The sequence below is a fragment of the Oryctolagus cuniculus genome, chromosome 12 (assembly GCF_051225735.1).
Source record: "Oryctolagus cuniculus isolate XC-2025 breed Fujian yellow rabbit chromosome 12, ASM5122573v1, whole genome shotgun sequence".
Taxonomy (NCBI): domain Eukaryota; kingdom Metazoa; phylum Chordata; class Mammalia; order Lagomorpha; family Leporidae; genus Oryctolagus; species Oryctolagus cuniculus.
In genome coordinates this window covers 45,777,910-45,805,043 of record NC_142878.1, presented here as the reverse complement: position 1 = coordinate 45,805,043, position 27,134 = coordinate 45,777,910, and the positions used below count along the sequence as shown (strand labels likewise).

At 37.3% G+C, this 27,134-nt stretch overlaps 1 protein-coding gene across 3 annotated transcripts in view; it reads right to left on the bottom strand.

The window, feature by feature from the left end:
* Positions 1 to 27,134, bottom strand: part of PRKD1 (protein kinase D1) — a 349,145-nt gene that overhangs the window by 41,568 nt on the left and 280,443 nt on the right. For 2 of the 3 annotated variants that reach the window (XM_051822738.3, XM_051822739.3), the window contains 7 exons: positions 25,828 to 26,032; positions 23,957 to 24,080; positions 22,410 to 22,487; positions 20,575 to 20,854; positions 19,544 to 19,596; positions 16,443 to 16,515; positions 14,147 to 14,253 (listed from right to left, as the gene is read on the bottom strand). In XM_051822738.3, the coding sequence (XP_051678698.1) occupies positions 14,147 to 14,253; positions 16,443 to 16,515; positions 19,544 to 19,596; positions 20,575 to 20,854; positions 22,410 to 22,487; positions 23,957 to 24,080; positions 25,828 to 26,032 (920 nt within the window). Of the gene's footprint in view, positions 1 to 14,146; positions 14,254 to 16,442; positions 16,516 to 19,543; positions 19,597 to 20,574; positions 20,855 to 22,409; positions 22,488 to 23,956; positions 24,081 to 25,827; positions 26,103 to 27,134 lie in introns of all 3 variants that reach the window. The other variant, XM_089309363.1, reaches the window with a different exon arrangement.

Below are 27,134 nucleotides of genomic sequence, written 5' to 3'. Positions count from 1 at the left end.
AGTGGTTAGAGCAGCTTAATCATAACTGTCCAAACTTGGAAGCAACCAAGGTGTTCATTAGTAGGTGAATGGACACACTGTAATGCATCCAGACAAGGAAATATTATTGAGTGATAAATAGAAATAAACCATTAAGCCACAAAACAGTATGGGAAAAACTTAAATATGTATTACTAAGAAAGAAGCCTGAAAAGACTACATACTGGGTGACTCCAATTACATGATGTTCTGGAAAAGATAAAACTATGGGGACAGTAAAAGTTCAGTGATTGCCAAGGTTAAATACATGCAACACAAAGCATTTTTAGGGCAGTGAAAATATTCTATATGATACTATAATTAAGGATACATGTAATCATATATTCATCCAAACTCACAGACTATTTAACACCAAGAGTAAATAAACCCTAATGGACTTTGAGTGATATGATCAGTTAAAGGAGGTTCATCAATTGGAGAAAATACACCACTCTGTGGCAGATGTTGATAAGTGTGGAAACTATGTAATTGTGTGGGAAGGGAGTATATGAGAAATTTCTATACTTTCCTCTTAATTTTGCTGTGAACCTAAAATTGCTCCAAAGAGAACTCTACAAAGTCTTTAAAAAGCAACTCAAAATACCTAAAGAATTCAGACACTCTAAGCCCATCATCTGTGTTCATAAATTGGAGATTTCTAAAAAATGTATTTGAAAGCAAAGTTACGGGGGCGGGAGAGGGAAGAGAAAGAGAGAGCGAGAGAGCGAGAGCGAGAGAGAGAAATCTTCCAATTGCTGGTTCACTCCCCAGATGCTTGCAATGACAAAGGGTGGACGAGGCTGAAGCCAGGAGCCAGGAACTCCACCCAGGTCTTTCGCATGGGTGGCAGGGGCCCAAGCTTTTGGGATAACTTTCACTGCTTTCCCAGATGCATTAGCAGAGAGCTGGATCAGAAGCAAAGATGCCAGGACTCTTCATGGTGCTCATATGGGATGCTGGTGATGTCATAAGCAGTGGCTTAACCTACTGCTCCACAATGCAAGCCCCGTAGACTGGTGTTGCTGGCATTAACATCTAAATTATGGCTGAATCTGACACTGTGACTTCTGAGGATAATGATTTCTATCACAAGACTTTTAGAAAGATCCTCACACAGCAAGGATCTTATATGCATCTCAGTGTCTACCTCTTAAAACTCTCAACCACGGCCAGAATTTCAAGTTAAATTTAACCAAATAGATGTACTACTTAAGAAAAAAAGCAACAAAGTCTACGATGATAGAAAACTAATGATTATCCAACATCTTTAAAAAAAAATCTGTGTTAGGAAACATTCCAGCCATCAAATATGACCCCTGCCTCTTCCTGCTGCTAGTGGGATTATGTTTAGTGGAAAGACCAGAATTAAAGTATGTCTGTTATTAAAAAATAAATTAGAGTTCAACCAATAGTATTAAGTAGAACAAAAAAATACTAAAAGGGATAAAGTATTAAGTTGTACATCAACAGTCAGGACAAGGGCTGATCAAGTCATTGTTTCTCATAGTATCCATCTCACTTCAACATCAACTTAATACTATTGGTTGAACTCTGTAATTAACACACAATTATTCTTAGGTGTTTAAATTTAACTGAAAAGTGATCTCCGTTAAATATAAGAGTGGGAATAAGAGAGGGAGAATATGTATAAATTGGGACAAGCTCAAGCTGACTTGCCCCAAACGGTAGAGTTAGAAACGTGCCAGAGGATTCCAATACAATCCCATCAAGGTGGCATGTACCAATGCCATCTCACTAGTCCAAGTGATCAATTTCAGTTCACAACTGATCATAATGATAGGACTAAGAACCAAAGGGATCACATAAACAAGACTAGTGTCTGCAAATACTAACTGATAGAATAAAAAAGGGAGAGAACGATCCAACATGGGAAGTGGGATACACAGCAGACTCATAGAATGGCAGATGTCCTAAACAGCACTCTGGCCTCAGAATCAGCCTTTAAGGCATTTGGATGTGGCTGAAGAGCCCATAAGAGTATTTTAGGCATGGACAGCCAAGATACTCTGGCAAAACAAAAACAAAAACAAAAACAAACCTAAATGAAAGATCTCTGCGAGTGAGATCCCAGTGGAAAGAATGGGCCATCAAAGAAGGAGGTACCTTTCTCTGAAGGGAGGAGAGAACCTCCACTTTGACTATGACCTTGTCTAAATAAGATCGGAGTTGGTGAACTCAAAGGCTTCCATAGCCTTGGAAACTCATGACAAGAGCCTAGGGAGATTACTGACGCCATAAACAAGAGTGGCAATTTGTTAAGTCAACAACAGGAGTCACTGTGCACTTACTCCTCATGTAGGATCTCTATCCTTAATGTGTTGTTCAATGTGAAGTAATGCTATACCTAGTACTCAAACAGTATTTTATACTTTATGTTTCTGTGTGGGTGCAAATTGTTGAAATCTGTACTTAATATATACTAAATTGATCTTCTGTATATAATATAAAGAGAACTGAAAATGAATCTTGATGCGAATGGAATGGGAGATGGGAGGGTTGCGGGTGGGAGAGAAGTTATGGGGGGAAATAGTCATTGTAATCCATAAGCTGTACTTTGGAAATTTATATTTATTAAATAAAAGTGAAAAAAAAAGAAATTAGAAATTGTGTATCAAGCTATTTTATTATATATAAAAGTTGAAAAACAACAGTGCCTGTATAGTCTTGTGGTTAACATGCCTGCATAGCATATATGACCGCTTGGGTTGATACGAGGGTCCAGTTCCTGACTCAGTTTCCTACTAATGCAGAACCTGGAAGACAGCAGGGAGAGCTCAAGTAATTGGGTTCCTGGCACCCATGCTGGAAACCTGGATGGTGTTGTGGATTCCCAGACTTGGCTCCAGACCAGGAGTCAACTGTTTCCCTATCTAGGGAATTCACCATGAAGCTACCTGTCTCTTTCACAGTGTCTGTTTCTTGAATAAACAATTACATTAAAAAATTTTAAATTTGAAACATAGATCAAATACCTAATTTTTTACTATGTGGTATGAACTTTTGAGATGCAAACATATCTGGAATTTTTTAAAAATTTCCTGTTAATATATCTGATGAGAAACATGAATACAAGAATATAACCTAGTATTGCATTAGATCATCTTTAATAAGTGAAAGGCTGTGGTGCTGGTGCCGTGGCACAGTAGGTTAATCCCCCACCTGCAGCGCCAGCATCCCATATGGGCACCGGTTCTAGTCCTGGCTGCTCCTCTTCCAATCCAGCTCTCTGCTGTGGCCTGGGAGGGCAGGAGAAGATGGCCCAAGCCCATGGGCCCCTGCATCCACATGGGATACCAGGAAAAAACACCTGGCTCCTGGCTTCGGATCAGTGCAGCGCCAGCTGTTGTGGCCATTTGGGGAGTGAAGCAAAGGATGGAAGACCTCTCTCTCTGTCTCTCCCTCTCACTGTCTGTAACTCTACCTCTCAAATAAATAAATAGAATCTTTTGAAAAATGAGTGAAAGGCTATAATCACTCCTGAGATGTGGATGATCTGTATATGGTACACATTATTTTTCAAAATGTTTTTAATGAAGGAACATTCTTCCCTCCTCCTTTCATGAAGCAACCCTCAAGACTAATACTCTTTCAAAAAATGTTAGGATACACTGATTTAAAAATCACATTACATAACACTGAATTTATTCCTCCAAATATTCATGTGAATCAAATCCAATAAGTTAGCATGATTTACAATCTGCAGTTAAGGAAGCCAAGTTTCAGAGAGATTTACTGAAAAGTAGAAAAGTTTCCACTTGGAATTTGGCCTTTGGACACTATGTTTTCCCTATGAATAACTTCTGACCTATGCAATATCTATTTGGATATTCTTCTAAACTTACTTTCTTCTTCTTATAATAGAGACTTATTTTTTTCTATATGAGTATATACACAATCTGTGGGCTTTATCTTTTCAAATATGCACAAGGCAAGAAGATTTCCCAAGAGCTGAAAAACGTTTGCTGTCTAAGAAGTAATATCATGAAAATTTTTCATTCAAAACACAAAAAAATATTTGGTGAAACAGGAGTATAGTAAACATATTAGATGAAACAAAAGAAGCATAAACCAACCTCTCAATACACAACAAAACAGAAAGCACCTACATTTTATGTATTTTTCTCTAAGGAAAGAACTGATTTCTTCAAAACTTAAAAAATGTCACCAGTTTGTGAAATTTTCCCTACCACACCCAGCAATATTATTCTCTAGTTTCTCCTCACCATCTTCTCTTGATCATCTGTAAGATACACACACACTCACACTCATGGGCACACACACACACTCACGGGGGAGAGGGGAGGGAATCATGCTCCAGGAGGACAGATTACCACATTTTTAGACAGAAAGGAATGGAAGTAAGGAATCATTTATTCTATTATTGGCAATTCCTTACCCCTCTAGTTCCTTGAGTCCTGGCTATATAATTGAATCAATAAATATTTACTGAGTATCCACCAGAGGCCAGGCATTATGTGAAGGACATGTTCAGCTCCACCACAAGCAAATCACAAACCTTGCAATGATGAAATTGTTTCTCTTATCTAAGGAATTCATTATCAAGTTATCTGGTGTTCTGAACTGGTTCAGAGGAGTCGGACTTACAACTCTGTGGCAGTAGTAATGACACCTAGTACGTTTGGCAGCTTTACTATATACCAAGCCTTGCTAAGAGGAACACAAAGTGATCACATTTGGTTCTTACAACATCTCCGTGGCGTTTCCTAAATAAGGAGACTGAAGCTCAGAGAGCTTAAGAAATGTTAAATGGTACCTGTAAGATTTGCATCCAGTCAGCTTAACGCCAGAACCCATGCTCTTTAACCATGTTGTATATCGTTATAATTTTTGTCTTGGATTCATGTCCACTTAGGAGCAGGTTCTGCCTATTATAATTAGTACGTCTCAGGAACACTACTTCAGCCTCACCACTGTGATCTCACAAGCTGTTTAGCACATTGTCTGGGTGCCTGACACTGCCAGCTGTCAGTCTTTCACCACAGTGTTCCCCCCTGCTCCAGAATCTCCACCTTGACAAGCTGCCTTGACAATTTGGGTTCCACATATTTCTGCTGGGTGGGAATTCTCTATTCAGCTCTTTCAGTTTCTGAGTTCATGGACAAGCACAGCACCCTGTGTCACCAAATCCTCTCCTAATGTTGAGGCTCCTGGCCTGGGCAGGAAGCTCTCTCACAAGTTCTCTGCTTTCCTCCCAGCTCCAAGTCCAGATATCTTCCCTCAGTTCCATCTTTTGAGCCTGTAATAAATGACTGGCTATTCCACCAGCTCTTCTTCCTCATCAAATAACAAGACTGTCTTATTAGAAGATAAAATTTAAGAGCTAGAATGTATTCATAAAAAGGTATTATATTCAAAGCCTGAAAAAGAATTTAAGAAAATATAGTATGTCATTTCAGACAATTTTGTCAAAGGTTAAGAGTATCTGCAATGTTCTTATTACTCTGCTAGGCATCATGGAAATTGAAAGAAAAATAAAACATTAGTGGGGTCTTCAAACTGCAAGTGCAATTAACACATAAAAAGTATCCAATAAGTGTTAAAATGATACTGTATACCCAAACTACAAACCATAAATAACAGGAGATATAGGAAGCAACACAGAGAGGACTGATGAAAGATGGATAAGGTAAGTAAACCAAAATGGGCACCAAAGCTTGGAATTAAAAACTGAGCAGTGGGTAGAGGCTAACAGTGTAATGAGGACAATGACCTGAAGATGATCAGTGTTGGGGAAAAATGACTCAGTTGAATAGGAGACAGAGTCCAGCAAAATCACCTACATTGCTCAAAGCCAGGAAAAATAGAGGTCTGATGAAGACGATGAAACAACTGAGTCAGCATGCTAAAACGCAAGCTCACTGTGGACTCTTCTGGTCTCATTTCTTAGGATGAACCATGGAAAAGGGAGAGTCATGGGGTGGCGCTGGGATGGGGGAGGGGAGTGCACACAACTGACAGGATTATCATCTGTTGCAGTAATCAATTCATGCATTTCAAAGCCTGCTCTAGACTAGTGGAGATGAAAATGTTAAGGCTAAAGCCCACATGGGTTTGTAGAAAGAAAGAATAGAAATGGGACATTTTGACTGTCATTTGCTGAAAATAGCCTTGTAAAAAGTTTCTTACTTTTGAACTTTCTTCTCTATACTACGCAATTCCCAAACACTTATCTGATCATAAGATTTTTATCAAAGTGTTTCAATAATTTACAATTTCTCAGGCTTGATACATTCGAACTGAGTTGGCACAACATCTAAGGTTCTCCATGAACTCACGATAAATCCATTTCTTGGTCTGTCCCATCACAGCAGACTCATACTAAGGTAGGCACACTCTTGGAGAGCAGAGTTTTAAAAGATATGTGAAAATATAATTTTTTTTTTTATTTTTTGACAGGCAGAGTGGACAGTGAGAGAGAGAGAGAGAGACAGAGAGAAAGGTCTTCCTTTTGCTGTTGGTTCACCCTCCAATGGCTGCCGCGGCCAGCGCACTGTGGCTGGCGCACTGCGCTGATCCGATGGCAGGAGCCAGGTGCTTCTCCTGGTCTCCCATGGGGTGCAGGGCCCAAGTACTTGGGCCATCCTCCACTGCCCTCCCTGGCCACAGCAGAGAGCTGGCCTGGAAGAGGGGCAACCAGGACAGAATCAGGCGCCCCGACAGGGACTAGAACCCGGTGTGCTGGCGCCACAAGGTGGAGAATTAGCCTAGTGAGCCGCGGTGCCGGCCTGAAAATATAATTTTTAAAACTAAAATCTATTTTGTTTATTTATAACTCAACTGCCTAGACCAAGAGGGGCACCCAATAACTGTTCTTTGAATGAAAGAGCTATCGTCCATGGATATTTTTCTACAATAGATCTGTCTGAGAATTTCTCTGTTGTCCAAAAATTCTCCATCCCTAAGTTTCCTTTCAAAATAATTTTTTTTACCTCCAAAAGGAAGTCATACACCCTTTTCAAAAGAAAACTTTTGATACAGGGGAAGAAAATATTTTTGGACAAAAAATAATGGGAAAATTTGAAACACTGTATTGGTATGAAATGAATTATCCAAATGACTTGTGAATCAATCCTTTTGTAACTTAGTTCTTTTTTTGAAGATTTATTTACTTTATTTGAAAGGCAGAGTTACAGAGAGAGGGTGAGACAGAGATATCTTCTGTCTGGTAGTTCTCTCCCTAAATGACCACAACAGCGAGGGGGCAAGGGCTGGGCCAGACAGAAGTCAGGAGCTAGGAACTTCTTCTGGGTCTCCCATGTGGATGAAGGGGCTCAAGAACTTGGAACATCCTCTGTTGCTTTCACAGGCCATTAGCAGGGAGCTGGATTAGATATGGGATATCCAGGACTCAAACTGGTGTCTATATGGGATGCTGGCCTTGGAGGCGGAGGCTTAACCCCCTATGCCACAGCATGGTCCTTAACTTATGTCTTTAACAAAAATATTTGAAAGGCACATACACACTAACATGCACACATACAGAGGCAGAGAGAGAGAGAGATATCCCCTACCCCAAATGTCTGTAACAGCTAGGGCTGTGCCAAGCTGAAACCAGGAAATGAGATTTCAATCCAGGTCTCTCAAGTGGATGTCATCACCTGCTGCCTCCCAGGGTGTGCATAAGCAGGAAGCTGGAATGGGGAACAGAGCTGAGACTCAAACCTAGACACTCTGACATGGGGTGCAGGCATTCAAAGCAGCATCTTAATTGCTATACCAAATGTACACTCCTGAAATTAATTTTATTAAATGCATGAATTAATAAAAGAATCATTTATAAGCAGAGAATTAAAATAACTTTCTGAAGTAAAATCACGAAGGTTTTTCTTTTGCTTACAACTCAGCTCCTACATATACAAAAAAGGAATAAATTATTGCTGAATCTGTCTCATGAGCAGTAATAATAGTCAACCACAAAGTTATGAATTAAATAAAAAACCAACCTGATTATATAAAAGTATTTCAGTAACATCGTATTTTTATGTCACATAAACATAGACTAACATTTATAGAATATCTTTCTAGAGAAATATTTTACTAACAATAATTATGATAAATTAACCCAGGAGAATGAATTATTTTAACACTAAAAATGTAGCCAAGTAACTGTAAAAGTAGGAGCCGGTTAGAGTCTTAGCTGCTCTACTTCTGATCCAGCTCCCTGCTAAAGCTCCTAGAAAAGCAGCAGAAGATGGCCCAACCCTGGGGACCCTGCACCTACATAGGAGAGCCGGAAGAAACTCCTGGCTCCTGGCTTCAGACCAGCCCAGCTCTAGCCACTGAAGCCCTTTGCAGAGAGAACCAGAGAATGGAAGATCAATCTCTCTCTCTCTCCAATTCTGCCTTTCAAATAAATAAATCTTTAATAGAATTATGAACAGGGGACCAAGAAAATGACTTTAACGTACAGAAACACAGTATATTAGAACATATATCTGTAGAGCAAGTGGAATAGGTTCAAGAAAAAGGAAAGGAAGTTGTAAAATATACTATTATTAAAGAAAAGCCTATTCATTTTATAAAATGGTTGATAAAAACTATTGAATGTCCATCACATTTAAATTCCAATGGATACATTTATAGGAGTATTTATCTTCAAATACAAACACTTTGAACACCCTGAAACTTTAAAATCTTTAAACTCCTCACTAAGTCGTTTGGGATGAGTCTCTGTTGCCATAGTTAAGATGCTGCTTGGGACACTCACAGCCTTACCAGAATGCCTGGGTTTGAGTGCTGGCTTTGCTCCTGACTCCAACTTCTTGCTAATGTGTACCCCTGGAGGCAGCAGATGATGGCACGAGTGGTTGGGTCCTTGCCATTCATGGGGGAGACACAGATTGAGTTCTCACTTCCAGTGTTAGCCCAGCCATGGTTGTTAAAGGCATTTTGGAGTGAACTAGCAGATTGGAAGATGTCTCTCTCTGTCTGTCTCTCTGCCTCTCACACAAAACTAAAATAAATGATAGAAAAAGTCCTAGCTTTCCACTTGAAAATACACAAGCATGTAGAAAGCTTTTCAGAATTCTTTTTGAGAATACAAGGGGAAAATATTTAAAGATCTTCTAAAATGATGTAAAATTTTAAATTAATTTTTAAAAGAATATTTATTTTGCTGAGATGGTCTCCTACCTAATGACTCGTTCTGCCATTTCTTTGATGATTAAAATCCTATATGAATCTTTCAAGGTTTCATTGGTACTCTATTTCTTTTTTATTTTTAAGACTTATTTATTTTATTTGAAAGGCAGAGTTAGAGGCAGAGGCAGAGGCAGAGGCAGAGAAAGAAAGGTCTTCCATCCGCTGGTTCCTCCCCAAATGGACACAACGGCCAGAGTTGTGCCTATCCGAAGCCAGGAGACAGGAGCTTCTTCCCACACGGGTGCAGGGGCCCAAGGACTTGGGCCATCTTCCACTGCTTTCCCAGGCCATAGCAGAGAGTTGGATCAGAAGTGGAGCAGCCGGGACTTGAACTGGTGCCCATATGGGATTCCAGCACTGCAGGCTTTACCCTCTACACCACAGCGCTGGCTCCACCTTATTTCTTTTTGAAACTCTCCCTGATTGCAACATCCAGGCCTTAGCCATAACTCACAATTTCTTTTACTATGGTTCTCAGCTCCTCTGACTTGCAGCTACTTTTATCTAACTGCCAAGTAGATTACGAACATGTTTAAAAGTTTAATTAATTTCCCTATGGTCCAGAGGCCCAGAAAATTGCTTTATATAAAGGAAGGAAATGCTCCACTGGTGGTGCTGGGTGACTCAAAATTTTTATTAATGAAGGAAAGGGATTCTTGCCCCCCAAAACTGGAAGAATAACAACAATTTAGGTGAGTCAAGGTTAGTGAAAAGTTTCTTATGGGGAAGGACATTAGGATGAAATGTTTGGTTTTAGGGCAGGTGCTCTGGGGTATGAGTGGCACAGCAGAGATGTCCTAAGGACAGAAACTGAGACTGAAGTGCCTGTGAAAATCAGATCTCAACAGCTCTATTAAGGAATGGCCTGCGAAAAGAGGACAGCTGACTCTTACAACGGATGGCTGCACTCCAAGAATGACCTCTAAATTAGTCTAAATCATTTAGGTGGATGGAGGGAAAAGCTCAGGAAGACAGTAGGAAGAGCTAGCAGGGAAGGAGAAATAGGAAGTAGGCATGAGGGTGAAGCAAGGAGAATTTAAAAGGAACAAAGAGTTGACACTGTTGAATGATAGTTTAGTGGAAGTAAAAACCAAGGAATGTCACAGAGTCAGGTATTTTCTTTAAGAATGTGTGTCTATATTTGATTTCTCACTCATGAAATTCATGTATTCCCCCCATATTTTGTGGTCTATAGTCAATCTTTCTATGATTTCAAAATGCTTCCCACACATGGTACAATATACATGAGACCTAGTAGTATTCCTTATATAGAGAAATAAAATTTCATGTCAAGACAAGGAGAAACACTAATAGCATATCAGTAGAATTAATTTATATGACCTATTCTAAAGTTTTTAGTGCACTCTGATAATCGAAACTACAAATTCACTTTTACAAAACAAGCAGTGGTTGATGAATAATACTAATAAATTTATTATACCAATATTATTTATGCATGGTTTACACTTCGAGGCGTTCCCAAGATACAATTATATATCCTTATGAAGATCCTTCTTCTGTAATGTTCCTACCAATAAAATAACTATATCTTAATTTTTAATTTATTGACATGAAAAAATTCAAATAACCTTATAAATAGAATCTCTTGAGAATTTTATGAGCAAGTTTAACATATATATTACTTAATATCCCTCTGGAATATAAATAATAGTTATTTACAGATAAAGAAAACAGAGGATACCACATATTTCTGGGTGTCACTTTTATATCCAGAGTCACAGATTTTTGTTCTTCAATAAAAGAAAATCTTCCTCCCACTCAACTGAGTTCAATCATGACTTTTCCTGAATATATTAGTTGCCAGGAAAGAATTTCAAATCCCAGTCTTATCCTCAACAACACTTTGTCTTTTCAGGTCCATAAAGGTGAGTTCCTCTTTGAATCAAAAATACAAAACGAGGACTTTTGCAAAGCAAGCTATATATAATCCTTCTCAACTAACCAGCCAAATGACATGAGTAGCAAATGAAGTCTAGCCTATTTGTTACATGCTTGGACACTATGTATGAAATCTTATGTTATAAGATGGGGTTTATGTATAATTTTAATTACTCACTCAACAAGTATTTATTAGACAATATATAAAAACAATAATTTCTGGGTTTTGAGGATATAACAGTGAAAAGAAGAAAGATATCTACCCTCTTGAAATGTATATTCCAGTCAGCGTTGGAAGTGGGGAGAAGAACCACAACAGATATAATAGATACAGTTTTTTCATCAGAAAGTGCTAAATCTTCCACAAAAAGAAAACAGGCTGGGGTAAGAACAGAACAGAGGTAGCAGGGGCAGGAGGGTCTGAGTGGACTGCAGTTGTAGATAGGGGGTTGGAACAGTGCTCATACTGCTGAACTTCACTGTCTCTGTATGCTAAATCACAATCTTTCCCAAGAAGCTGATATATCTGACAATGGTGAAAAGGGTATAAATAAGTTTTTCTTATATCTTTGTTTTCAGATGGAGGACATGATGAGTTTTCCATTTCTAATTAACATATTTTAAAATAATTAGCAATTTTATAAATTATGAACTATTGAACCCAGAACCTATATAATTAAAATAAGCCTAAAAAGACTTCTTGAACAAGTTACGTGATACAAAATTTGATATGTAAATACATTGAAAATAAAAACTAAAGGTGATACAACTTAAAGACTCATGATAGCAAGGATGTGTTTTTCTTTGTTCATGCTGTTATCTACTGGACACAAAGCAATGCTTAGCTCATGACAGAGACTTGTATTTAATATATACTAGTTTGGGGGCCGGCGCCATCTCTCACTTGGTTAATCCTCCGCCTGGGGTGTCAGCATTCCATATGGGCACCGGGTTCTAGTCCCGGTTGCTGCTCTTCCAGTCCAGTTCTCTGCTGTGGCCCGGGAGGGCAGTGGAGGATGGCCCAAGTTCTTGGGCTCCTGCACCCACATGGGATTCCAGGAGGAAGCACCTGGCTCCTGGCTTCAGATCGGCACAGATCCAGCCATAGCGGCCATTTGGGGGTGAACCAACGGAAGGAAGACCTTTCTGTCTCTCTCTCACTGTCTAACTCTATCTGTCAAATAAATAAATAATATAATATAATATAAGATAAGATAAGATAAGATAAGATATACTAGTTGATGAATGAAACAAAGAATGATTGGGGGAAGGGGGACATGACATGTGATGAGGATTTTTTTAGATTTCAGCTATCATATCAAAGATGTTTAATCTCTTGATATGCTTGAGGCATAGAATTTGGCTTTTGGCCTAACAAAATTCTTTTTATAAAAATCATACCATATGGAAAATGTTTCCACTGGTATACGTATTATATCTGAGTTGTTGTTTGAGTCTAATATTTTAGAAGAGGAGATAGGAAACATTTTATGCTTAGGTGTATTTTATTTTTCTATCTCTCTGTAAAGTCAGCAGCTGATAACCGTGTTGATAGACATTGGAGGACCAATTAAAGGCCCAGGCACCAGAAAATGAGACCCTTAACAGTCTCCTACAATTGCAGCAAAATGCGGAAAGATGTAAGCAAGTTAAGCAAGAAAGCCTCTCGTCTTGTGTCCTGTCTCTGGCACCCAGGCTAACTCTGTAGGCTTTCTCTCCGCAAAGGAACTTGCCTTCAGGAGTCTACCTGGTAGAGCAGCCTGGAGGGGCAGGAGCCAAATTTGGAAATCGTCATTTACTAGATTTGCAGGTGTTAGTTGCAATTCAGTGTATACAAGTTAAGAATAATCTTTAAAAGAAAAGCTTTTTGGTAACTGATTAGCACGTGCTAGCTAAGCCACGAATACATCCAGAGATCCATGGTTAACTTCTTCCCCATGAAAGCAGAGATCATTGATAATTCTTGTGCTGCACTGGTCGTTCAAGCACACAAAACACCATCTTTAGAAATTCTGAGTCCCTGAAAAGTCTTTTTTTTTTTTTTTACATATGTAGAAGGCATTAGTTTTTGGTTGTTTGTAAACATGGGCTCTTTTAGTGTAGAAATCTTATCTTTTTAAACTTACCATATGAAATGCATTAAATGACACTTAAAGGGAACAATAAATGAAGACATACAATCTGTTTTCTTTGGCTATCAAGAAGCAAAGGAAAATTCAATGAATTATGAATTAGAAACTATTATCAGCTTTTATGTAGAAAACTATGGAAGTCATGTAAAAATTGGCATTTGTCAAAGGTATAAACTCTGTAGACCTGAAAGCTATGCTGATCACTTTTAGCAATTATGATCAATTCAGCAAGCAATTGCTCAATTTCCCTTTAGTTCACACACAAAATAATTTGTAATGACTACAAAAATCATATATACCACATAATAGCTTTTACTAATTCTGATTTTAAAAAGGTACGATTACAAGGAGACTTCAAAAAATTTGTAGAGAATGGAATTCAAAGGTAAGTTTATTTTGGGACAAAAAAATTTTTTGACACTCATGCACATGGACTTTTGGATATCTTCCCACATTAATGAGAGGAATTAGGTGATGTGCTCAATATTAAATGGAAGGCTTACAAGGATAGGCAAAGAGATTAATAAACTCAAGATGATCTGATTACAGACATCTTACTCATATACCTGATATAATGACAGTGACATCCCCAATTCATATAATTATCACAGCATAAAGGAGGAATGTTCAGGTCGTTTGTAATATAAAACAAAATTGTCTCAGTATGTCCACTACGATCAAATGCTGAAACTTTATCCATTTAATGAATATTCATACCTAGAGTTAGATGAAAAACTGTTGCCTGTGCTCAGGAAAGATACTACTCAGATAGTAGTTTCATGCTTGATCTGTCTTTTCAGGTCTTTTTTAGTGTTCCTAAATATCTATGCCATATATGCTTGGATAACAGTTCTTTGCTTTTCAGAAGAAAAGGAGGGGAATTTACAGTCACCAAATGAGAACCAAAGAAATACCTGTAGAATTGCAACTTCATTACGAAGCTGGCTTTCTTGTTTGGTTGGAAATCTTAATTTGTCAATGATTTTAATAGCTACATCTCTTCCTGTTTTACGATGTTTTCCTTTAAAATAAGAATGGGAAACATTAGTATAATGTTATTAAAATCATCTATGTTAAAGAACATCAAAATTTACAAGGGCATTTATAGGGAACAATAAAAATGTTTCATTGAATATATTAACATTTATGAAATGTTATGGAAGGCATTGACTTAGATCCATGAAGACTTCATTTTTTAGTTCCAGCATTCTGAATCAAATGTGTGCCTTAACGTTAGCCACGATTTAGAAAACAACAAAACTGGGGCATAAAAAGCCTGATATTTTCTCATAAAAATATATGTTTTGGTGACAGGATATTGAGCTAATTAATATAGAAAGTATTCATCCAACCAGCATAAATATTCACCTCAAGAAAATATAATTTTAAAGTCCTGGGAAACTAATGTTATAAGGGGAGGAATTAAAAATTTGGTTTTGTCAGTTATTAGCTTTGTGATCTTCAGCAAATCACTTAATCATTCTGAATTTTATTCTTCATTTTCAACAGTGGGGTTGTTGTGAGGATTCCATGAAAGAAGGCATGTAAAGTATACAAGATGCCCAGATAAAACTGACATTCAGAAAATATCAGCTGTCATCACTGTCATCCTTATCTTGACATGACAGGCTCTCTACATAGATCACACTCCATTTAATTCCCAGAGCAAACCCTTAGGAAAGCAATGGGCATCCTCAGGCTCTTAATCTACACTACTTTATTGCAGTGGTGCTGCACAGAATGTTGAGGTATCAGCAAAGATGTAAATTCAAAATGAATCTGCAAATTAAAATGAAAAATGGATCTAACAACTCCAGTTTTGGTCACTTACAAACTCATTTAAAATTCTATCATTTCAACTTCCGTTGTCCATCTAGCAGTGTTCCTTCAACACCCACCCACTCTCAGCATTCCTTCTGACTTTCAGATCCTTCCATTCAGTACCACATTACCTTGCCTTTACCTTCTCCTCTTCCTTAGCATCACTGCCCTCTCCCCCTCTGCTACTCCTTGACTCACTACAGTTTCGATTCAGCCATTTTACTGCAACTGTTCTCAAGGCCACAGCTACTCTGTCACTGTTGTACCTGAGCTCTCTTCTGAGACTTTGTTCTCATCTGCTTCATCCCATTTGTGTTTAGTCTTAATGTTTCTGTCTTTGTTGTTGAGTTCTCTTCCTATGCCTGGTCCTTCAAGGCTGGATGTAACAAATTACCAGGCACCTGCTGGTCTCTCTAACTTATCTGACACTGTTGTCTCACCTCCATAGCATGTGCACTTTTGTATATTAATACTATGCTCTAGCTATCATGATATTTTAAATGTGATTATTACTCTGTACAATTATAATCTAATACTTGCACTCCCCTATTGCACTGCTAAGCATTAATTCACAGCTCAAGTGTTGCTGATTCACTGATAGCTTTTTGTTTTTTTGGAAAAAAAAAATCATTGAAGCATTTTATAAGGATCAAAATTAATTTGTAAAATCAAGTAGAAGTTACTTAGTTTTTAAATAGAAAGATATGCTATCAAACAATGATAAATAAAACTGAGTGGGGCATTGTGATGACATCAGAACACTCAGCTTCACAAAAAATGACAATATTTTAACTGATAATATCAAAGAACTTATAATTATGTGTCAGTTTTTTAGGGCAGGTTAAGACATTAATATTAAACATCACTTAAGGCTTAAAAATATGACTGAACTGGCCAGAATCTAAAACAGCAGAAGTTAAATTAATGAATTCACCAAAGGCTTGGCAATAAGAAATAGTGGAAAGCTTATTATTTCACTAAAAAAATTAAAAACTTAATGAGACAAATACATTTTAAAAATATTAGGAAGTTACAGGATACTTTTGCCTGATAAGTGGACTTTAGAGTTCTAAACAAATATGATGAAAGAAAAGAAATTGATTTCTTTGCTTCCTCAATATTTTGTCTAAATAACTGAAATTGCTTCAGTACTATGTATAGAGTATATTTAAGCAAAGGAAGTTTTCTTTGGAGTAGAATTCTTTCTTTTTTAAACAGAAAGACATCAACTATCCAAATAGTGATTATCTCAAAAGAAATTTTTAAAAAGGTGAAACAAAGACTCACACATGCATATATAAATATAGGTCTTAAATCTTTTTATATTTTTCTTGGAAATACCAGTAGTTAGGATATTAAGGTAACAGAATGTTTAATGAATGGACCTACCTCCATAAACAATTCCAAACTGTCCAGAACCCAGTACTTCATCAGGGAAAATCTGATATACTGTGCTGATGTCCTGTTGGTACAAGTCCAAGGAAAAACAAACATGAGGTGGCAAGACAATAATCCTAAGAAATAATCTAATTTTATAAAGTATTAAACATTGCAAAAATAATTAAATTATAATTGCTACACGAATCCCATAATAGTCAAAATATATTTTATATTATATAATATTATAATATTTTGCAAACTATTCTGATCTCAAATACCACAGTTTTTCTTTTTTTTTTTAAATTTTCTTTTCTTTTTTTTTAACTTTTATTTAATGAATATAAATTTCCAAAGTACAGAATATTGATTACAATGGCTTCCCCCCCATAACGTCCCTCCAAACAACCCTCCCCTTATCCACTCCCTCTCCCCTTCCATTCATATCAAGATTCATTTTCGATTCTCTTTATATAGAGAAGATCAGTTTAGCATACATTAAGTAAAGATTTCAACAGTTTGCTCCGACACAGAAACATAAAGTGAAAAATACTGTTTGAGTGCTAGTTATAGCATTAGATCTCAATGTACAGCACACTAAGGACAAAGATCCTACATGAGGAGTAAGTGCACAGTGACTCCTGTTGTTGACTTAACAAATTGACACTCTTGTTTATGGCATCAGTAATCACCCTAGGCTCTTGTCATGAGTTGCCAAGGCTATGGAAGCCCCCTGAGTTCACTGACTCTGATCTGAATACTGTAATCAATACACAATTCTTCTTAAGTGCTGAAACTTAACTGAAAAGTGATTGCTGTTAAATATAAGAGTGGGAATAAGAGAGGGAAGAGATGTGCAATTCGGGACATGCTCAAGCTGATTTACCTCAAACAGTAGAGTTAGAAACATACCAGGGGATTCTAATTCAATCCCATTGAGGTGGCATTTACCAATGCCATCTCACTAGTCCCAGTGATCAATTTCTGTTCACAATTGATCGTAATGATAGGACTAAGAACCAAAGGGATCACATAAACAAGAATAGTGTCTGCAAATACTAGCTGATAGAATCAAAAAGGTAGAGAATGATCCAACATGGGAAGTGAGATACACAGCAGACCCATAGAATGGCAAATGTCCTAACAGCACTCTGGCCTCAGAATCAGCCCTTAAGGCATGTGGATCCGGCTGAAATGCCCATGAGAGTATTTCAGGCATGGAAAGCCAAGACACTCTGGGGGAAAAAAAAAACCTAAACGAAAGATCTCCACGAGTGAGATCCCAGTGGAAAGAATGGGTCATCAAAGAAGGAGGTACCTTTCTCTGAAGGGAGGAGAGAACTTCCACTTTGACCATGGCATTGTCTAAATACCACAGGTTTTCTAATGAATATCATGTAAGTTTCAATAGGGAAGTAAAGCGTAAAATAATACAGTATAATTTTTTATAAGTATTCAAGGTGGGATCTGTTTATTGAGATTCTTATTTAGAATATTATTACATAACCATGGATTCTAATTACATGTCAGTGTGAACCCTGATTTCTACCACTTCACCCTTTATCACCTAATCCAGATGAACCTGAACTGAAAAAAGAGAAGACTGGATCACTCTGAGTGACCCAGATACACTACAAAAGAATGACAACCCATTATAAAACTCTCATCTGCAAAGTGGCTAAACTTTTCCATTTTTATCACTTCTTGGGTAAAAAGGTTCTAAATATACACTCTTGTCTGAAGTAATTGCTGAATAAACTATGGTTTATTAAAAAGATGACTTGACGGTCATCTCATGAAAACCAAGGTAATACTTTTTACTTTATCTATTCCTACCATATCATATTTTCTGCTTATCCTCCACTCGTATACTCTTTGTTATGTCATAACACACACACACATGCATACACACATACACACACAAAGACCTTTAAATCCTATCCTTCTCTGCATCCTATTTCTCTCTCCTTCCATCTAGAAAACAACTATGAGTTATCTCCATCCTGTGATCCTTCAAAGTGTCCAGTGTTGCTTGAAGACAACAGAGCATATTCTTTTCCAGTATTCTGAATCCAAGCTATTCCACTGGGCCACAGAAATTATTCTTTAAGTCTTCTTTGAAATTCAATGGCCAGTGGTCAGTGGTAACTGGACAGCTTAGAAGGACCTCAGAGCTACCTTGAAATTCCTAAGAGGTTTCTCTGGCTCAGAAAAGCAACAGGACCTGTTGATATCTAGACATCTAGACATCTACCTTGTGATTGACAGCACAAAAATCCAGCTCACCCTCAGTATGAAGTTAGTCTAATTCTCTCCAATTTATTTTTGGTCTTTCTGTTTAGTTTTTGCCAATCTAACAAAGACTGTAAAATTTAGTAGTTAAGAATATAGTTTCATGGAGTTTGTTCTTTGAAAATAAAACTCATAGTAGTGTAAGTGAGGCCGTAAAAGGCTTTCTTTTTGTCACAGGGTATAACAAGTGAAATACAATAGAAGGCTTGTGTCCCAAGAATGAGGCAAATAGTTGCCATAGTGAAAATGGGCAACAAATAAAGCAAACATATGACAGAACCTAAAATATTTCATAATAATTTTGATTTATCTTTTTAAAAAATTGAGTTCAAAGGAAGGAGATATGTGATCAAAGTGTCCAGGATGCTGAGGTCTTCTTTATGGGCATAAGTGAGAGTAAGAGTAATTGCAATTATTTCTCTTATAGCAGCATTCCTGGGTGGCAACCAAGGAGTGAGAACGATGGCATTATTTAAGCTGATATGTAAATCAAAGAATTTATTTTCTTTTAATTGTGTATTCATTTTACTGTGGAAACATCACCCATTAAAATTCTAGTACCAAAAAAGAAAACATGCAAAAAATCAAGTATTTCATTATAATAGCCTGCCTGAGATGAAAAATAGATTTTAACATTACAGATTAATTAATATAAAAATCACTAAACAAGTCCATATAATGTAATTTTTCTAAAATATTAGGGAAGAAAAATATTCAAATAGATATTGTTTTATTTTTAGAAGTTGCTGCATAATTAAAATATTCTATTTTATATGCAATAATCATACTATCACATTTTATGTCAGTAGATATATACTCACCACATTTTCTTGAATCTGGCAATTTGATACGGAAATGCTCACAGAAACATCTCCTGGAAATGCATGTTAAAACACACACACACACACATACACACAAAGTCAATAAGAGAGGTAATGGCAAAACAAGTACATACATGCTAGCCAATTATGCTACAGGACTAGTTTAAAATAAATCATACCAATTAGATTTTCAGGGGAAATTTCTATTAGACTATTTTTTTCTTTTAAAAATACAAGTTTGCCCTATACTTGGTATTTGAAAAATATTATCTTGTCAGTATAGAGCTTGGAATCAGAAGAACTAGAATTCAAATAGTAGCTTTGCTACTTTGCAGCTCTGCTGTAAGCCTAGACAACTTAACCTCTCCAGAGACTGATTTACTTATCTGCAAAGAGGCAAATCATTAACATCTACCTGTTGGGGTTATATTAAAATAGAGGTCTCACATAAAGTGCTCAAGACCAAAATAAGTATATGTATTCTATTGATATGTATGTTGATTGTAGAGATAAATAAAAATGTGATAGATCAACATGTAACAGACTATAAGGTCATATTAGATTGATTATAGACTTTGTGAAATTTAGCATCAAATGTTCATACAGATATTCTTCTAAAATTTACTTTTAAAATTCATCCTTAATAACTGAACCTGGTTGTTTTGTCAAAATCTATCTCATTTTACTAATGAATAGAGATTTCTTTCTGGGACAAAATTATCAATAGTTACTAAATACCTTCACATCTGGTGTCCTGCACAGAATGCCAAGTTGGACAGTTAGGGGGCGATATATTCATTCAGATTTACACACAGCAAGACTCTGGCATTGTAGGTCAATTTCTGTTGACCAGATTACCCCATCCACTTACGACATGCAGCTCTAGAGATGTATAATTGCCCTGATATATCCATGGTTTATATACACTTTTGAAACTTTAATATAAATTATAGACAACAAAATACGACAATTTAATTATTGTAATATCCTAGTATGAGTAACTTTCACTCAGAGACACTACGTTCACTCACTGTGAGAACTGCTTCCTGAAGCCACAGATGAGCCCTTGGGAATGACAGGCATGAGGGCGTGCTGGATGGCCACCTCCCACATTCTGGCCACGTCTGTGCCAGTGCCACTGGTAAGGACGCTGTTATTTGGTGGTGGGCTGGAAGGATTGACCACATTCTCTCCCACATAATATACTATGTTCGCTGTAGTGATTTCAAAACAATGAGGATTGGCCCCATTAGGTATCAAAGCTGACTCTTTTGCGGGTTCCAGAGATAAAATTTCAGATAAAGGAATTTCCTGTGGAAGAAAGAACATGCTAACTGCAGTTCATCAATTGTGTGTAATCTTACAAATAAAACTGACTACAGAAACATGTGAAAAATGATATTACAAATAGTCATTGTTTATATAAAATAGTCAAAATTCAAAAACACTCTTACTACAGGAAGCTTTATCATCTAATTTTTCTAAAAAAAAAAAAAAGGCTTTTTTTTCTTTTCTATGTTCATGTGGCAGGAAAAAAGAATGGTGAACAATAGCAATTTTGAGTATTCATCAAAATCCAAGACAGCAACTATAAATGATAATTTTTATCTCTGAGATAAAATTACAACATTTTTGAAAGGCATCTGGTTATGCCTGGCTGTTCTTAAATTTCAACTATTCTGTAAGGCACTGAAATGAATCATCTGATTATATTATGTTAATATAAACACATAGCCAAGTGGATGGTCTTAGTGAGGAAAATCACAAAGGTGAGTTTCTAGAGTGGTTTGTTTTAATATTTAAAAAATGAAACTATATTGTTCCCAGGAAGTACTGAATGACTAGGAAAGACCTTGGCAAACAGAAGTTTTAACACTAAATGATGAGGCTTCCTTTTTCTCGGATGGCTGTATAAAGTGCCACGGACAATCAAATCAACTATGCCCAAGTCACATTCATTCTGAAGGATAAGGTGCCACTGGTTTTACTATAAACTTCTTTTGAAGTTGTTTCACTGGGTGATTTATTATGTCACATCTGTGTTATTTAATGTAGTAGAACAGAAAGACAACTGGTGTCACATATTATCCAAAGGGAAGTGCTTCTTATGAATACTAGCAAGCACAGAGAAATCATATAATGCTTCCTAACCTCCAGAGACTTGCTGGATGTAATGGGTCTCAGGATTTTACTTTTTTGCTAATCTGCTGTAACCATGAATTTCCTCATTAAATCATACTTCTCTGCTGAAATATTTAACTATGCTACCCCTCCCTTGCCTTCCTCACCGTCTCATGAGCCCAGAAACCCTCTCCAGGGAAATGTGAAATTCACTGATGAATCAAGAGGTCACAACCTGATTCACAAGAAATTTGCAAACTACTGAGAGGAAAAAAATAATCTCTTGGAAGGAAGCACAAAAAACATCAAGTCTGCTATTTCATATTTCTCATACTCTACATTCCTGTGAGAATACAAGAAAGGACATAAGACTCCAATCAAGACAGAGCCACCCAGGGCTGGTGGTGTGGTGTAGCTGGTAAAGCTGCTGCCTGCAGCAGTGCCTGCATCCCATATGGGCACCCATTTGAGTCCTGGCTGCTTCACTTCCAATACAGCTTCCCGCTAACACACCTGGGAAAGCAGTGGAAGATGGCCCAATTTCTTGGGCCCCGGCACCAGCATTGGAGACCTGGAAGAAGCTCCTGACTCCAGGCTTTGGTCTGGCCTAGCCCTGGCAGTTGCAGCCATTTAGGAGAGTAAACCATTGGATGGAAGATATCTCTCTCTCTTCCTCTTTTGCTCTATTTCTGCATTTAAAATAAACAATATAAATATTAAAAACAAAAGAAAGAGCCACCCATACCTTGTAGTATCTGCTTCCTGTGTCATTTTGGAAAAGAGTAATACATTTGCTGTCCAATCTCCAATAGTGCCGTTTCCGCTGAAACACAAGTTAGATCCAGGATCTTTAAAAATCTTTAAGAAAATATCCAAGATTCATAAAATAGATACAATTTCCCAATTGGCACAATTTCCCAGTTGGCACAAGGGAATTGATAATGGAAAGTATGTGAGTTTTAGAACATGTAGACGCACAACCAGTCTCAACTTCAGAAATTGTCTATTTGGCAAATATGTATCTGAATCATGATATAATAAAGAAGGTGGCATATTAGTGCCAGTAAAGTTATTATAGTAGCTAATAAATACAAATTAACTAACACACTATTTTAAAATTAGCTTCATAATCAGCTAAAGGTGAATTTGTAGTCTGTAATACAACAAATCTTCAAAGGACAGATAATGTTTACACATGATTAAGATTTTAGAATATAACAAATGCCATGAGATTCAGCCAGGTATTCTGATTTGTGTTAAGAGATGGGAGAAACTGGTTATTAAACACAACTAAAGAATATATTGTAGGATGGGAGGGTTGACTCCATGGCATCATTGTAACAAAGTCAAGGGAAAGCATCAAACAACTCTACCTACTCTGAGTTCACAGAGGACATAACTACTATGATTTGCTGACCAGATTCTCATTTACTCCATGTATATCCTTCATGATTTTAGGGGGCATGTGTGTGTATTTTCATCTTTTTAGACCCCAAGACCTAATATTATTTTTGGTCTCTTCTACCACCAATCTTAGACCAGTTAAATGCATTGAATATACTTTATATATCTTAGATATATTTTTATGATAAATATTGTCATGTCTAAGAAGAAACATTTGATGTTTGACTGAGTCCTACAGTAACTGCGTAAGTATTTTCTAGCAGAGAAGGATGATGTTAGAGATAGATCAGTGAGGTTATAGGTATCTGTTTATCTAAAGAGATGATATGGATTACAGAGATAGGAGGAGATGCAGAAAGCACTACTAGCCAGCAAGAAATCAGCCTATCACCCACTTCCGAGGTTAACTTCGAAATGTAGATTTAGTTTTCTCTCTCTTACACATGTACACAAAACTACTTCATTGATTATTAGGAAAATTTGTAGAAGTAAACAGATCAAAGTATATGATTACTACATTCCTGAATGGGTCAATTTTAAAATGAACACTTAATTTAATAATTTAGGAAGTGTGCAATATTTATTGTTACTCTCCCCCACTAAAATTCAGTGTTTCTTTTAAAATTCTAAGTCTCAGAGGAGTGTTCAGAAAGTGTGTACTGTGGCTTTCGTGACTGCTACAAGACAACAGGCAGGCATTTAAGTTGTTTACAGATCATCTCAAGCAATTGAAGTAAATGATTCTCAACTCCATCTGACACCCTGATCCAAAGTCATGGTCGCGCTGTTTCCTCCCAGAACTCAGACATTCCACAGTCCTCACAGGTCTGAGCAACTCTCTCCTTAAAGCTCTCGAGACAAGAGGGAACGGTTTGCTGTGGATCTTACCAGTGTGTCCTTGCTGGTGTAGTGGACCATCCAGCCCTCTTTCATTACTGTGCTGCTTTTCCTCTTCGTGTGCTTCACAGACTGCACAACTCTCATGAGTGGGATATTGTTGCTTGTTGATGGACTTGAAAAGTCAAAATATTTTAGGAGAGAAAGGTTTTCAGATACAGATATTTCTTTCACGCATAAAGCCTTATTTCAGCTAGTCCAAAGTGGAAGTCAAAAAAATTGACAGCTCATTTTTAGTGAAACCCATTGTCAGAGCAACATGGTTTAGAGAACGGGTGACTGAATAGTCACAGGCACTTACCTACCAGTCTGAAAAATCCCCAGATAGGGTAATCAGTACCTTAGTTTCAAGGCTGAACCATATGGTGTTCAGTGTTTAGGAAAACACCAGGTATATTACTGTCTCAGTGTTCCAAGGGCACAGTATACAGACTCACACATGAAAATGTATTTATTTACTTACTACATGTTACAGGCACAGTATCAGTCATTTATAGATGCATTTGTTCATATCAATTTTAGTCTCTCAGCATACTTTTTCAAATAACTAGAATATTCCATTTAAATTATTTTTTTATGGGGCTAGTGTTGTGGCATATTGGGTTAAGCCAGCACATGTGACTGACTTTCAAATAATTCAATCAATCTTGAAAAAGAAAGGCTGAAAAGCCCATGAGAGTATTTCAGGCATGGAAAGGCAAGACACTCTGGAAAAAAAAAAAAAAAAAAAAACTAAATGAAAGATCTCTGCGAGTGAGATCCCAGTGGAAAGAACAGGTCACCTTTCTCTGAAGGGAGGAGAGAACTTCCACTTTGACTACGACCTTGTCTAAATATGATCAGAGTCGGTGAACTCAAAAGGCTTCCATAGCCTTGGAAACTCATGACAAGAGCCTACGGTGATTACTGAGGCCATAAACAAGAGTGTCAAATTGTTAAGTCAACAACAGGAGTCACTGTGCACTTAAACCTCATGTGGGATCTCTGTTCTTAATGTGCTGTACATTGTGATTTAATGCTATAACTAGTACTCAAACAGTATTGTTCACTTTATGTTTCTGTGTGGGAGCAAACTGTTGAAATCTTTACTTAATGTATGCTAAACTGATCTTCTGCATATAAAGAGAATTGAAAATGAATCTTGATGTGAATGGAAGGGGAGAGGGAGTGGGAGAGGGGAGGGTTGCGGGTGGGGGGGGGACGTTATGGGGGGGGGAAGCCATTGTAATCCATAAGCTGTACTTTGGAAATTTATATTCATTAAATAAAAGTTAAAAAGGGGGGGGGGGGCGACTGCCTATGGCTGCCCACAGTTTGTGAAAATGCCTATTATGAAAAAAGTATGCATGGACTTTTTGCACCAAAATAAACATCTTTTCATTCATTTTCCCATGAAGAAAGAAAGAAAGAAAGAAAGAAAGAAAGAAAGAAAGAAAGAAAGAAAGAAAAGAGAGGAGAGGAGAGGAGAGGAGAGGAGAGGAGAGGAGAGGAGAGGAGAGGAGAGGAGAGGAGAGGAGAGGAGAGGAGAGGAAAGGAAAGGAAAGGAAAGGAAAGGAAAGGAAAGGAAAGGAAAGGAAAGGAAAGGAAAGGAAAGGAAAGGAAAGGAAAGGAAAGGAAAGGAAAGGAAAGGAAAGGAAAGGAAAGGAAAGGAAAGGAAAGGAAAGGAAAGGAAAGGAAAGGAAAGGAAAGGAAAGGAAAGGAGACGAAAGAAAGAAAGAAAGAAAGAAAGAAAGAAAGAAAGAAAGAAAGAAAGAAAGAAAGAAAGAAAGAAAGAAAGAAAGAAAAGGAAAGCCACCAAAAAGCTCTAAAGAGCAAACAGCACTTGGAGTTCTGTTGTTTGTGGCCAGGGATGTTGCTCTCACCTGATGGTTCTGTTGGACTCCTCGTGGTCCGGGTCTGGATCTTGCATCTCCCCACTGTCAGTCTGGCCTTCCACCATGGCCATCTCAGCATCTTGCACCAGTGCCTCTTCCATGTCATCCATGAGCCCACTGTTCCTTTCACTGTCATTGTCATCACTCCCTTCTTCCATGACCACATCAGACTCTGCCCCAGGGCTAAGCAAATCTAGAAAATTGTTTTGACCCATGAAGATAAGCCTGGAATCCTGGAGCCAGGGCTTAAGAGAAAGGCAATCCTAAAACAAATCAATTGGAATCCCTAAAAAAAAGTAGTCCTGTGAAGAATTTATTGTTTCTTTTCATTTTGTTTAAAAAATTATTTCATAAGTATATGAATTAATGAGGATGACCATATAACTTTATAGGTAGATACTTGCTTAACATGTCTTTAAGCCTAAACACATGGCTACTCATAGAGAGCCTCTGGGAGGAAGCAAAGGCTGGGGTCTAAGCATGGCACTGGAAGGCAGAGTGATAAATTGGTTATATTTCCTAGCACAGCCCTGGGGGCAAAAGGAATATATAGTAGGTTGCAGAAAACTTTCACTCGTAAGTGTTACAGTCACTGATTATTGTAGTAACTTTTAATATCATGGACTCTGATGTATTAAATGGTTACTGCAGCTTTTGAGTACTTAAGATATTTGATATTTGAATATTAAACTCTGCCTCTAACTGTATAGGGAAATGAAATTTCAAAGTAGTCAACAACATCAAAAGCTGCTCTTTTTCCCTTCAGTTGTCAAAGTGTCAAAGACACTTTGATATGCCCTGGGCTTACCAAGGTCACTATCACTTGCCACAGAAAGTAAGAAACTGCCAGACTTTCAATTTTGGCAGCTCACTTGTGAATATCCAAGCTAGGAATCAGTATGACAACGTTTTCCTGGAGAGCTCTCTCTGATCATTCATAATGGTATATTTCTTCTAGACATGAAAGTTCTAGAGCAAAGATAATCATTTTTTTTCTTCAGCTTTTTAGGAACAAAAATACTCAGCCTGTTTCTCTAGCCTTCTGTAGCTTTTTTTGTTTCCAGGGGAATTGAAAAGTAGTATCAGACTGAAGGTCTGAAGCAGTTCACTATCTGGGGAAAACATTAGCTTCATTCTGTGACAATCCATTAGAAGACTAGCAGGGAAGAAAGTGCAGATATTCCTTAAAATTATAGCATATTTTTTTCTGGAATTCTTCAAAGATTGTGGTCATAGAGTTTTCACAGGAGACTATTTCCAAATAGAGTAAAAGGTAAGTATTTTTTTAGCTAGTT